This window comes from Oryzias melastigma, linkage group LG12, assembly GCF_002922805.2.
Source record: "Oryzias melastigma strain HK-1 linkage group LG12, ASM292280v2, whole genome shotgun sequence".
Classification (NCBI taxonomy): domain Eukaryota; kingdom Metazoa; phylum Chordata; class Actinopteri; order Beloniformes; family Adrianichthyidae; genus Oryzias; species Oryzias melastigma.
This window is the reverse complement of record NC_050523.1, coordinates 15,239,173-15,253,384: the sequence shown is the minus strand read 5'-3', so window position 1 is coordinate 15,253,384 and position 14,212 is coordinate 15,239,173. Positions and strand designations below refer to the sequence as shown.

At 36.5% G+C, this 14,212-nt stretch overlaps 2 protein-coding genes across 3 annotated transcripts in view; one reads left to right on the top strand and one right to left on the bottom strand.

The window, feature by feature from the left end:
- The first annotated feature begins 1,593 nt into the window (after positions 1–1,593).
- On the top strand, positions 1,594–9,736 carry LOC112162797 (alpha-(1,3)-fucosyltransferase 7). Of its 2 annotated transcripts, XM_036214584.1 has the most exons (3): positions 1,594–2,285; positions 5,522–5,569; positions 7,228–9,736. In XM_036214584.1, the coding sequence occupies exons 2-3, from the start codon at positions 5,564–5,566 to the stop codon at positions 8,290–8,292; spliced, it is 1,071 nt and encodes a 356-aa protein (XP_036070477.1). In that variant the 5' UTR covers positions 1,594–2,285; positions 5,522–5,563; the 3' UTR covers positions 8,293–9,736. The 2 variants fall into 2 exon arrangements, with proteins under 2 accessions (XP_036070477.1, XP_024154462.1); XM_024298694.2 differs by lacking the exon at positions 1,594–2,285 and having other exon boundaries at positions 4,850–5,569.
- A 3,841-nt stretch (positions 9,737–13,577) lies between these two features.
- The window catches only part of pou5f3 (POU domain, class 5, transcription factor 3), a gene marked incomplete in the record, with an annotated part of 2,727 nt that continues 2,092 nt past the window's right edge, over positions 13,578–14,212 (bottom strand). The window contains 1 exon segment of the mRNA XM_024299562.2: positions 13,578–14,212.

The following is a 14,212-nucleotide window of genomic DNA, read 5'->3' as shown; positions in this document are numbered from 1 at the left end:
AGATTTTTGTGTTGAAAAAAAAATCAGTTTTTATATTTAAAAATTTATGTATATTTTGGTTTTGTGGAAATTGTCGGTGTTTGTTGCCGAGGGTTAGAAATGATTTCATTTTTATTTTTTAATTTATGCGAGCATGTTTTTTTGATTGACTTTTTGGACTCTTTAAAGCCCGCCCGTCTAATCATTTGATTTTGGGTTAGGGTGAAAGAAGCAGTCAATGTGTTAGTCACATTTTACCTACAAATATATATATATATATATATATATATATATATAGTTGATATGTGGAGACTTTCTTTGAAGTCAAGAAACTATTTTTTACTTTTTAAAGACATACGAGACAAATAAAGATAATTTCCTGCCCTCCTCTCACCCTATTCTGTGTAACCTGTTCACATTTCCTTCACACGCCGTCATGTGATACATCAAATGTGATACATCAAGGCGGATAGTGTCACACATACTCAAACCAACTCACAAAGGAGCTTCTTCACTGCTACTAAGGTAGAACTTTTGTCTTCTTAGGCTCTCGTCGAACTTAAAAGCAACTAAATTAAATGTATATCTAAACTCTTAGCTGTAGCAATACTCTGGGAGTATAGAATTATTTACATTACCAAATCCTACTTTTTTTAAGAATATACCTCAAAATAGTTGCTGTAAGTAGGATGGAAAACAGGAAGTTTGAATTTACAGAAACACAGATAATCTTTATTTACTTTTTTTGTTTTAAAGTTTTTATTTTTGGTTTTGTTATTTAGGTTATTTTAGTGATGTTTGGGAATTAGGTTAGCCTTGGTATTTTTGGTTTGTTTTGGGGTTAGGGTTAAGATTAGTAAAGTATTTTAAGGTTAAAAGGCTCTGCAGAAGAATGAAATACTCTTGAAGCCATGAAGTCATGTGCAGATATAGAGTTTTTCTGAAAAACTAAGAAAGCTTTGGAGAAAAGAGAAGAAAAGAAGGACTGGGGTGGTGCAAACGGGGCCCGTTTCCATGTTAAAAGTCATATCATTCATTTAAAGACTTTGTTTTGTAAAAAAAATCTCATTTTAGCTTTTCTCTGTTTGATTTTTTTTTTTTTTTTTAATTTTAGTCAAGTTAATCAGTTTCAAGCAAGTAATTTAAACATAAGAAAAACAATAATAAATAAGCATTAATAAAGATTCAATTTAAAGAATCTTTTTTTTAAACTTATTCTCAAACATTTTGACGTCTATTTTGAGTTTATATGTAAATTGTCAATTTTCACACTATGGAACAAAGATTTTTTTTTACAAACCGAAATATTTTTTTAATAAGATTCTAGTTTCTCATTATTATTTCGCAAACCATTTTTTTTAATGAAATGCACTTCTTGGTGGGCACTGGCTGCTCTGAGCACCGGCAGCGGGCGCCACAGCTTATTTAGAGTGTGTGTCATACAGAATTGTTGGATCCACAGCTCCTCTGTAAAATCACCAACCAAGATTTCCTAAAATCGCTTCATCCGTAGCTGCTACCACCCAGAAGGCGCAGCGACGCCTGCAGCTTCATGGCCTACGTAGATGTTTCCTAGTTGAGCTCTAGTTGCATGACAGAAATCTGAAAATATCTGTTATTAAACAGAAAAAAGGGTTCAACTGCTTATTTGATAGAACTTTTTTTTTTTTTTAATACCGCTGATCTGATTTGTCACATGCGTCTGGCTCATTTAGAGACTGTCAATGGTCTGGCGGCGTGGCACGTGCTCATCATTGCTGTGACATCACCCAAATGCTCCCTTATTGTGAATCACCTTAAAACAATACTTGTTCTCATCCATCACCATGGTTTTGATGACTTATCGCCTGAGTTGGTTTGGGTTTTTGTGTTTGGATAATATTTAAGTGATGGAAACAGTGTAATACCAAAATTGTGTTTTGTCGACATTTATTTTGATAAAGTTTTACGCATGTGTGTAATGTGTAAAGTGAAGAAAGAGCGGGAGGCTCAACTCTGGAGCAACTTGAGAGATTTTTTTTAAAGATAAAAGGGAGCATTTTGCAACAACCTAAGAACATCTTTGAATCTTCAATGCAAGATAAAGACTTCCTGAACACAGACACACTATCAAACCACATAAAAACATTAACAGAAAAGATACCACAAAGTAACTTCCCCTAGTCTTTTTTTCATTCCTCAGCAGAAACATATTTTACAAAGTGTCTACAAAAATTGTTTCTCTTTTCTTTATTACATGTTGCCAGTACTGGATTGAACCTCCCTGTTGCCGTCAGCCTTAACCCCTGGTGGCATTGAATAACAAGGTACTGTGTGATGCTCATCATATTGACATGATGAGCATCACACAGTTGTTGCAGATTTGTCGGCTGCTCATCCATGATGCCAATACTCTACAAATAAAGTTTAATTTGTAGGTTTCCCGTTTTGGATGGAGAGCTATCATATCCTCTTGAGCCTACTGTTCCAAAATTGAAACCCACTAACCACAAACTGGGCAGACAGAGGCACTGCACTCTTTAATACCATGTATTATTTTTTAATTAATACTATTTTTACTTTATTACTTTTTACTTGTATTTTTTTTACTTACTCTACATACTGTTGTGTGTACAAGTACCTACCAAATTGGCGAGTTCACTGGCTTCTCATCCCAAGCATTTCATTGTTGTATTGACCTGTGTTGATATTGCACATAACAAATAAAGCTTCATTTCATTTCAATTTCAAAGTATTTGGGCTGTCTCTGGGTGGAACATGGTTAAACCTGAACAGAGCAAGTGGATGGCATGCACAAAATGTAAAAATCAGACTATTAAGTGAGTCCATAGACAAAAATGTTCATGTACATTTTTTCCTGTTGGCATGCTGTGGGTGAGAGGTCGTAGAAAACACTTACATGTAAGAGTGAGTGAGGAGGAAGTTGGTGAGGCATAGGCATATCAGATTGAATTTTTTCAACCCTCTTAAGCCTTCAAGCCTATACAAGTGTGTACCTCCTGTGCAACTGGCTGTTGGAAATGAGGAAATTAGACAATCAGTGGTTAGTGTCACAGCTGGTTTTGCAGTAGGTTTATTAGTTCAGAACTAAGCAGAGCTAAAAATCCACAAAACTAAATCAGGGTCAGGCAGGCAGATGTCAATTATGAGCATGGGATAATCCAAGAAGACAGTAGAGTGGTCAGGGTCCAGGCGAAGGTCAGGGCAGGCAGCAGACTATCAGAGAAAAAGCAGGGACAGGAGATCATGTCCAGACAGAAACGCTCGGTAACGCAGGCAAAGTGGCACAAACAATACTTTGCACTGAGCGTGGCTCTATGTGCTGCTTAAGAAGCAGGTGGGTGATTATCTGATTGGAGACAGCTGAGCAGGAACCAGGAACTGTGGGCTGCTGGGAGATGATGTTCAATTAGTACTCTGGTGACTGTTCCCGCTGGTGACGAGAGGGAGAGTCAGAGCTCTGACTCCTGACAGGTAGTTTGTGTGGGCATCCTCTTGGCATCCGACCGGCAGTCTATCACCTGCACACCCCATGCTTGGAATTGTACCATTGAAAGTATATAGAGACGGACAACGCGCATGTGGCATCACCCAGAGAACATATATTCAGTTCCAAAGAAATAAAGTTAATTCAGCTACCATTGTTCCGCAATATGAATGTTCCCATGTTGCCAGACAACATTAGTAAGCGGTGATTGGTCCAGCAGCCCCTGTACCAGTGGGAGCATTCATTTTCACTAAGAACAAGAGTATTATGAAAGTCTTTTTGTGTTCTATGAAAATGGAATAAAAATAATCTAAACTAAACTAAATATATTTCAGGTTACATTTAATTGGGCATTTTAATGGACGTTTCACTCATAATAATGTTAAGAGGTTGCTTTTATTATCAAGTTCTAGAAGGTTCATCTCTGAAACAGTAGGTTTAGTGGCAGGTTATGGGGTAAAAAACACCTCAGACTGCAAAACAGTTAACATTTTGGGCAGTTAATGCCTCTACCCTCGGAAGCCTATTTCCATATTTCAGATGCTGAGGAGTTGGTTAATTTCCTGCCATGCTGTGATGACTGTAGCTCACTGGGTGGAGTAGCGTAACTTCCAGTTTGTTAATCTGGGGTACTAATCCCAGACTCTTCACTTTACGTTCCTCGGTGTAATATGACACATTTCCAGATAAAATGATCAAAATGGAACTTGATTAAATGGGTTTATGTAAATATGCAAATTCCAAGAAACATGCAAATGCAGATAAAAGTGAAAACAGAAAAAAAATCATTATCAGGATTGCTTTTATTTAATAGTTTCTCTTGTTTTTATTTTATTCCAAACATGATGGGGTTGAGTTTTCAAACTTTGAAACTCTCCTAACTCTTCCACCGACAGCCTTGACTCAGAAACAAACTGCAGTACTTAGGTAGCAGTGCAACCTTCAGTCGACAATACATCGTGATCTACGTTTTAGCTGAGTACAAAGCACTACATTTATTGTCAGGCCTTTCTATAATGCAAAGAGTAGTCATAGGCTCAATGGAAAGGGCTCTTCCACAAATAATGCAATTACAGAATGTCAAGATGTCTGCACTCTGCAGGATCATCATCTGCACAGAGGATGATGTTCAAGTTTATTGAACATTTGTTCAAGCCTGTGTACTATTAAGCAATATCTTAATGAAAAAAAAAGGAATATCTTCTGCGTTTCCTGTAAAATGAAAGGGGCTAACAATGCTAGCAACTGTTGCTAAGGACTCTTCTGACGACCAGATCCAACAACGAAAGCCATTGCAAAGTTTTAAGCATAAAGCAAACTGAAACATCACAAATACAAAGCTATCATCAAAGAAGCGTGGACATGCAGAAGATATTGCTTAGTAGACATTGAACTTTCATAATAAGGTAGTGGCAGCAAATTTGAGGACCCCTGATCTGGTAGATGTTTTGCTGCTCATGACTACCATCCTCAGTTCTTGAAAATGTTGTGGTTTCTGAAGATTTGCATTGAATCCAAGGTGATCCAGGCTTTTTAGATTTCCAGACGCCAATTTTTTTCCTTAAAAAAGCTAAATGTCTGGGCCTTTTCCTACCGACCTGATATCTGATTATAGATAGTATTTAAATAGACAGTATCCTGTGATTCATGCACAGGACAGAGCATATGGCACTCAATTTTCCACTGCATCTCTGTGGCAACTGAGAAAACCACAGCGCACCAGTAAATGTGAGCTGTTTTGCACTACAAGAGCTCTGCATGGTTGCTTTGGCTTCACAGATTTATAAAAAAATATACAATTATCAAATTATTGGTAAATCCCCTTTTTAGTGCAGTCGTTTCATCAAACTTTCATATTGAATTATTACCAAACTTTTTTAAAGATGTGTCTATCAGAGCATCACGAGTAGAAAACAAGTCTGGGTGTTTTTATTTACTGCATACAAACATTTGACACTCAAGGCTGGCTGGAAACACCAGTTATGTTTCAGAACAGAACGTGAAGATGCTCGAGAGAACTTCTTAGCCTTCTCTTTTTTTTGTTCCCGTTAAAAGGAGGAAGCAAATGATCAGAAGACTCACTCGGAGCTGCAGCGCATGATGGTGAGTCCACAGACTGTTATGGTTGGAAATATTTTGCACTGTAGTAAATTGTATCCTTCTAAAACAATATACTTTTTATATAATTACTTTTCATATAAATAGGTTTTAAGCAATTTCAGGAATTGGGAATTGATTGTGTTGTTAGATTTGATCTTTTCTTTAGTTTGTCTTTCTGTTGCAAAAGAATTGTTTCTCAACTGTGAAAGGAAACACTTACAACATAAGTAACAGTTGGGTTTAAACGTCAGAACATATAGAACAATAGCATTTTAAAATAAGGATGTTTTTCTTTTTATTTCTGTGGAAAGAGGATCAAAATCCACATTTTTAATATGACTTTTAGTTAATCATATCTGGTTTATTTATTGTAAGGAATTGTTTTTTAAATTTGACTTATTTTTATGTATTTATTTTTCGCTTTCTTTTTATCACGATTTGCCGCCCAGTGTTTCTATCAAGGGATCTTTCAGAACACTGCTTGGTCATTGTTTATTGCTGCTGCGATGGACCCTTTTGCTGTGATGTGGGTGGGGACTGGAGCAGTGTTCTGTGGCTGAGCTGGCTCCTGATAAAAGAGATTCTGCACATATTGTTTACTCACACATAGCGAAGCCTTACATCTCTTTTCTTCTTGTAGTTTTTGTGTGTGTTTGTGTCTGTATCCATTGTGTGTGGGCTCATGAGGTGCATGTGTGAATAGAACGAGGAAGGGTGGGTCGGTTTAAGTTATATATTGTCTGTGTTTGATTGTAAATCACGTTGAGCTGCAATGTTTGACAAGTGCTTTTTATAATTAAAGCTCAATTTGATTTGATTTGAAAATGTGTCTTCAGAATCCTGTTTGACTTTTTTATTAGATAACTTAGAAATCTGAACAAGATTTTAGAGATTATCTGTTAAATATTGTTCTGACTAAATTTCTCAATGCTGCCGTTTACTGCGATGCCATAAGGCTTCAGTTTCATAGGAATCCATTTGCCTTGATGCATTCGGACCTCTGAAACCACACACCCAACAGCATAAATGACTCATCTGCCAGTAATCCACTCCTTATTGGACAATAACATTTCTTCTGAAGAAGCCTAATTTCTTGCCATTTCTTTTCAACATCCTTATATTTACAATAAAACAATGTTGACTCACGGAAAGACTAAGCATTTCCTTATTTGTGAAACCAGTGTTAAAGTAACCGCTTGCAATGTGTTGTATCTCAGTCATACTGAAATTCAACAGTTTTTTTTTTATTGTTCTTAAATAGCTTTTTGCCTCAAAAACATATGACTTCAGTCTCATAAACTCTTTTAACTTATTAAGTTATAACTATTCTCATAAAATATTGATTTTTTTACTCATAAATCTTCAAATTTATTGTTGTTTTTTTCATACTTTTACAACTTCATTCTAAATGTTTTACTTTATTCTCTTTTTATTTATTTATAAGCATAAATAACAGCAGAAAATGTGCTGATTATGTTAAAGGTTTTAAACAAGACTGCACTTCTTCAACACTTAAGTGAGAAACTTACTTCAGAAACAAATTTTGATGCTAAAATGCTCTTGGAAAATTAATATACTGTCAAGTAGGAAAAAACTGCTATCTTTTGAATAAGGTCAAATGGTTGAATTACTTTATAAAAGGTTTTCTTCCTCTATTGCAGGGCGGGGAAAACATTGAGAAACCTATATCTGGTTTTCTGAAGAAGTTCTTCGTCATCTGCATTCTCTTAAGTTTAATGTTGTACGTCTACCACGGATGGCCGAGAAGCTACAACTACTCCACGTATGGCCACTTGAGTATCAATGGGAGTTTGACTGTTCTGCTGTGGTACTGGCCCTTTGGACAGTCATCTGGTGTTGGTGGTGACGTGTGCTGGGATCTCTTCCACATCCCTCACTGTAAGCTGGTAGACGATCGCTCCTATTTTTCTTCTGCAGACATTGTGGTGTTCCACAACAGTGAGCTGGTAAGGGGGGGACAAAAGTTGCCCACCGACCTCCCAAGACCACAAGGCCAGCGGTGGGCCTGGATGTCCCTGGAGTCTCCAGCTAACAATGGAAACCTGAGACCATTTGCAAACATCTTCAATATGACCATTTCCTACAGGAGGGATGCTGATGTTACCGTACCTTATGGAAAGCTGCTACCCAAGGAGGAAGAAACACCACTGCCAGAAGACATTACTGCCAATAAGACCTCCCTGGTCTGTTGGGTGGTCAGCAACTACCAGAGCCATCATAAAAGAACTCAGGTGTACAAAGAGCTCAACGCCGTGGTTCCAGTGCAGGTTTATGGCAGCTGGGCAAACAAACCTCTCGCCTCTTCGGATCTGCTGCCCACTATCTCCCGCTGCTACTTCTACTTGGCTTTTGAGAACTCAGTGGCCAAAGATTATATCACTGAGAAGCTGTGGAAGAACTCTTATGAAGGCGGAGCAGTGCCTGTTGTCCTGGGACCGTCAATCCGAGATTACAAAGCTGTGGCTCCACCTCATTCTTTCATCCACGTGAATGAGTTTGCATCAGTTAAAGAGCTGGGAGAATACTTAAAAGAGCTGGCAAAAGACAAAAAGAGGTACGCAGAGTATTTTAGCTGGAAGCAGCAGTGGAGGGTGAAGCGTTATGCTGATTGGAGGGAAAGACTGTGCAACGTCTGTTCTCAAAACAGCAGTTTACTATACAGAAAGACTTATTCAGATTTAGAGGCTTGGGACAAGGAACCTTGAGTATTCTAGAATTATTGTCACATTTCTGCAACGTAATTTATGACATTTGTTGACTCCGAACATTGATGATATCATTGATTGATCATCATTTTTAATTTTTTTTTCAAAGGCAACAGTTGTATTATAACTCAGAATGCCATATATATATATATATATATACATACTCTGGTAGTGCTCACTGGTGCTGAAGGGATTTTTTTAGGCCTACACTGCTCTCTATCAAAAAAGGGTGTTATTGTAAACACAGGTAACGCGGTGATGTTGGACTGTGTGTTTATTTAACGTTAAAAACCAGGTTTGGAGTTTTTACATATAGTAAACAAGGTTTAGAGTTAACACTCTCAGTAACTTGTGTTAGTGGTATCAGTCAGTGTTTTTGAGATGCTAACAACATTTACAGTTAGAGGTATTGTAAATATGCTAACACTTCTAACTTAGCTAACATGTAACGTGTCGCTAACAAGTTCTAGGGTATGTTCGAATTCATTCAATACTCTCTATATAGTGCATTTGCCATTTTGTCGTGCTATTCGAATCTACACTTCCAAAAGCGAGTGCACTAGAAACTTCCCAGAAGTCTTTGCAAAAAACCAGTGTGCATCGATGCTCACCACAGTAGCAGATATAGACCACAGTGCACTGCGTTTTAAGGATTTTTGTGGGGACAAAAGGTGTTTACATGTATTTTTTTCAATAAACTATCCACAATGCCATCATAAGAACACAGTGGATTAATAAATAGATGTCAAATGTTCATATTGATTAGATTTTGACTGTGAAATCGGTGACATCCTATTCGGGAAAAGAAATTCTGAACATGGCATACGAATTGTTTTTTAAAATACAGGGAAGTAGATTGTCCTGCACTATATGGTTTTTTATTAGTTAGGGATTTTTGTGGGAATTTGGAAATAGCCCTAGAGTCAGTGTGAATGCAGAAGTCTGACTGATGGACTTTTCTGTCTCTTTTGTCTTACTTAATGTGCTTTGTATATGGCATCATTTCAAAAATAGTATGTTCATTGGTGGTGCGCCTTATAATCCAGAGTGCTCCATAGTATGGAAAATACATTAGATTTTTCAGCAAAGTAAAAGACAGTCATCAGTCTGGGTTTAAATTGAAGCAACACTTATTAGGATGCTTTGTGGCATTTCTGTAAAACCAACTCCGAACATTTTTTTCTTTCAGCATTTTGTGGTACAAGAGTGGCGTTTTAAGCTGACAGCTGCATAAACTAGCTGAGTGAGGCTATCAAGTAGACAGCTGGATAAAAATTGTTTGTTTTTTTACGTTACAATTTTTTAAACAGGGTTTCTTGCTAAAATTAATGGTATTTTCCTGTATCTGTGAAATACTTCACATTGGCCTCGAAACAACCGTTGCTCTACCATTCCATTGTCTTCAGGTCGTTGTTTCCTTTTAATAAATATGTTGTGTTTTTGACATTAAGCTTGCTGTGAGTGATTTTTGGGGGGTGTCATGTGTCCCAGAGGAACCTAGACAATACAGCAGTAAGCACTTTTGATACAGACTAACTTCTGGTTAATGCATTTCACTCACTTCTTCAGAAATGAGCAAAACCAAGAACCAGACAGTAACTGTCACTTCCAAACAGCCCATAGTGGTTTGCCTTTTACTCTTGCTAAGCATTTTTATGACTCAAGATGCAACACATTGTGCAGAGTAACAGAAATTAAAAAAAAATCCCACCACCTTATAGTTAGGGTCAGAATCTTTTATTTATTTATTATTTATTACGTTTCCTAAATTGCCTAAAATGCCAAATGTGTTTGGTTGACATTTGTTGTGCTAATACACAGACATGCCTATCTCTTGACAAAAATCTTTATACAACGAAAGTGTAGACAAAAAGAGCAGAAAAATTTAAGTAAAACGTGAATGTCCTTATGTTTAAATGAAACAAGAAGACCGTTACCTAACAGAACTTTAAATATTCAATTGCAAAAAATATTTTTACCTTCCAAAAGTTAAAGAAACTGTTCACATTTTGAAAAAAAAAATAAAATAAAATAACATTTATTTAGTTTGAGCACTGTTTTTCATAGACAAACAGACAAACAGTAAAGCCAACCAACAAATAAAACTGAGATATGTTATTTGAGTCAGAATGTGTGAAATTCTTTTTATATTTTTTGAACTTCTGGAAGTCTAAAAGAATCAAGTGTAAATTAAATGTGTACAAACAAAACAAAACAAGATTTCATGGTAAATCTATTCACATTTTAGTTTAATAAAGTTCAACCGACTGTTACTTTTCCACAACAAAATAAGACCTGTATGGTTATGTCTTAGCAAAATTCAAAGCGTTTCCACACATTGGACTGTAATGATGACCACTGCGCGGTGGTGCAGTGGTTAGCGCTCTCGCCTCACAGCGAGAAGGCCCCGGTTCGACTTTCGGCTGGGACCTTTCTGTGTGGAGTTTGCATGTTCTCCCCGTGCATGCGTGGGTTTTCACCGGGGACTCCGGCTTCCTCCCACCATCCAAAAACATGCTTCATAGGTTGATTGGGGACTCTAAATTGTCCCTAGGTGTGAATGTGAGAGTGAATGTGTGTGTGATTGAGGCCCTGAGACAGACTGGCGACCTGTCCAGGGTGTACCCCGCCTTCGCCCATCAGTGGCCGGGATAGGCTCCGGCAACCCCGCAACCCCGAAAGGGACGAAGCGGCCAAGAAGATGAATGAACGAATGAATGAATGAATGATGACCAACCATATTTCTTGCTCTGTGGGCAAAACTTTTGGATAATTTGAAAATATTTTAATTATGAGTTTCCCTTTACATGCAGATCTTTGCATTCTGCAATCACCATAAATGCTCACAGATGTTGCAAACTGCTAGAAAAACACTTATTTTTTTACAAATTCACTTTTAAGAATGCATTTTTTAGGACTTGTAAAAGTTCCCACCATCATCTGTGGGAAACAACCAACAAAAGTAGTCATCCAGTGCCAGATTTTCAAAGACAAAGCAGATCACAAGAGTCAGTCATGTCAGAAGTGAGACAGACTTCGACTGTTGGAAGCAGAAAGACGCAGTTGTCAGTGCAACTTCAACCTTCAGCGTCCTGAAAGTGGCATTTGAAGGAGGTTGCTGCATGGGCTTGGACGGAAAGACCCTCCTAAGGAAGTTTACCCTAATCGCCACAATTTACTGTGCGGGAGTTAAATGAGTCCTGTCGATAAGATCTGAACCAAAAAGCTGCTCCTCTTACATCATTCCTCCCTTTCTGGATCTCTCCAGGTTCTTGAAACTTAGCTTTTTGATGATTCGCTAAAGCCCACGGTTGTCTCTTTTACTGCCACATGTTCTCCTACAACATGTTGCCCTTCCATTAGACTTTCCATATACCTGTTCACAGCCAGCATCCTTAGCTATGAACTTTAATGGCTCATTTATACTGTGGAGGGGATAATGATGGTCTTCTGGGTGGTTGTTAAGTCTGAAGTCTTCCTCATATTTAACCGAACTGACATATTTGCACCAAACTGAACAGAATTAATGATATATAGGAAACCTGTGCTGATGCGTCGACTTTTTTAATTACTTGTTGGTGAAACTCAGTTTAAAACATTAATTTCCTGCCAAATTTGGGCAGATTTTTCCACAGAATTCTAATTCCTTAAAATCTTGCTTTCACATCAAAAAAGGTAAGAAAAAAAAATCAATTAAACAGTGAACAATAATCCATATAGGATGTTTTAATTTTTTTAAGGAATTATAGAAATGGACACACTTTTAATTATATTGTAATTTTTTGAAAGGGTCTCTGCATGATCCAAAAGAAACAAATTAAATGTTAATGCTTTATATTCCAAACCAAAGTGTTCTTCTACCATTTTTAGCAACGTAATAATTTTTTGAACAAATATTTTAATGTAAGGTGGGTTTATGATACAAAAATGTATACAGCATTTCTTCACATTGAAGTAAAGGAAAATCTAGATTTATTTTGATAAACATTAAATATCTGTATCCTTTCTCTGAAAGTGGTGGTATAGTGTTGTGCTTCAAGTCTATTAAAAAAAATCTCCAGCAATAAATCAAATGCAGAGCTGGAGCCACTTTTTACTACTGCAGCAACTTTTTTTGAAATCTTTGAATTCCCAAATCCAAGCGGATGACAGACACTAACCTAAAAACCCTCATATGTGACTAAATGTAAACCAGAAAAAAAGGTAATTTCTTACATTCCATTGTCATTTGCTGCATTTCAAAGTTAGAAAAATAAGATTAGAGGAATAATTTTGAGGCACCTGACCTGCAGGGGTGCCGAAAAGTTGGCTGTGTCTAGGGGCCCAAACTGAGGGGATCCCACAGAGGTCCCTAACACAAGGGGCCCTATAAAAATTATATTTATGGGGCCCAGAATCCCTAGCAGCACCCCTGCTGATCTGTGTCATTTCAAAGTTTAGGTTAAATACTTATTGAGCGTTGTTCAGCCTGGTTTTCCCTCTTAAACGTATGATATCCTGATATTTTATTTTTATAAATTGAATATACCATGAAGGTGGATGATGATTGAAGATATAGTAAAAGTAAACTTTGACCTGAGATACAAAATCCTTAAACAGTATATGACTCTTGACAATCATTTACTGGTTTCAGTTTTTTCTACTTAAAATTAATAAACCAAAAATAAATTCAAGACTTTAGTTATGTTTGTAATCGCTATGCATGTATATTTTACATTCAACTCTGTTGTGTAATTTGATACTAAATCAAATTGATTTAAGCAAGTGCCTGGGAAACACCCATGAGAAAGTGGTATGTTAAATGTGTTTATATGCAATGCGTGTTAAATATGTTGCATCAGATAATATTGACAAAGTTTTTTTCTGTATTCAGGTTTTTCTAAATCAAAATAAATGAGTGAAGATTAACCAAACGCTGTAAAATTTGATCATAAGAAAATACAAAGCACTAAAATTATATGTTTTTAACTGATGTAGAACATCTTACACGAAAGGCACAAAAAACAAAATTAAATATTTAATCAGTTATTCTAGTCCAAAGATTAGTCTCATCCAGTTGATTAGGATGGTAACAAGTAATCAAGTGCTGCCCCCTGGAGGACAATGTAGGAAGAGTTTTATTCATCTTTTCTGTGTTTATTCAAATGTGTTTTTTTTAATTCTTGGACTCTAGCAACAAAATGCTCAAAAATAATTATTTATTTTCCAATCCAAGGGGTTTCAGGGTGTGCTAAAACAGTGTTTAAGACTGAAAGGCTGAAATGAATCACAACAAAAACTTGGAATGAAGTTTGGACACATTTACTAAAAAGATGGCAATAATTACTGACTTGCATTTACAAAAAAACTGACAAAACAAGAAAAAAAAAATACATGACAAAATGGAATTAAGGCTTTGAATGAGTGAAAATATTGTGGTTACATTTCAATATATTATAATCCATTTTAAAATCTCAAACTAATAGCTAGAGTAACAGTTCTGATTGCACTCGGACAGCAAGTTGTGTGGAAGATCTCATAAATACAAGAGGAACGGAATAAAGGAGAGAAAGTTTGGACATCAAAAATCCAGGCGAGTGCAGGTTAATATTTGTAAACTTTAAAATGAATTCTAATACTGCATGGTAAAAGCACATTATGGCATGACTGAGATTCTTTTTCCAGATAGTGTACATAAACAATTCACTACATCTGCAGAAAAGTGAATCATTTCATTGGGAAAAGATTGTTTAAAAATGAATGATTTTGTTTCCGTTTAGTGGCAGCTACACAAGTATTGCACAGATTGACTCAACTGTCATAAAAAAACAAAAATAAAAGGGTTTGGAGCTTTTCTTCTAACCCAGATTGTTCTCAATTTGCTCCTAAAAAAGATTGTTGGATTCAGCACATCTTTGGTTTTAAAAAAGCTGGTTTAAAA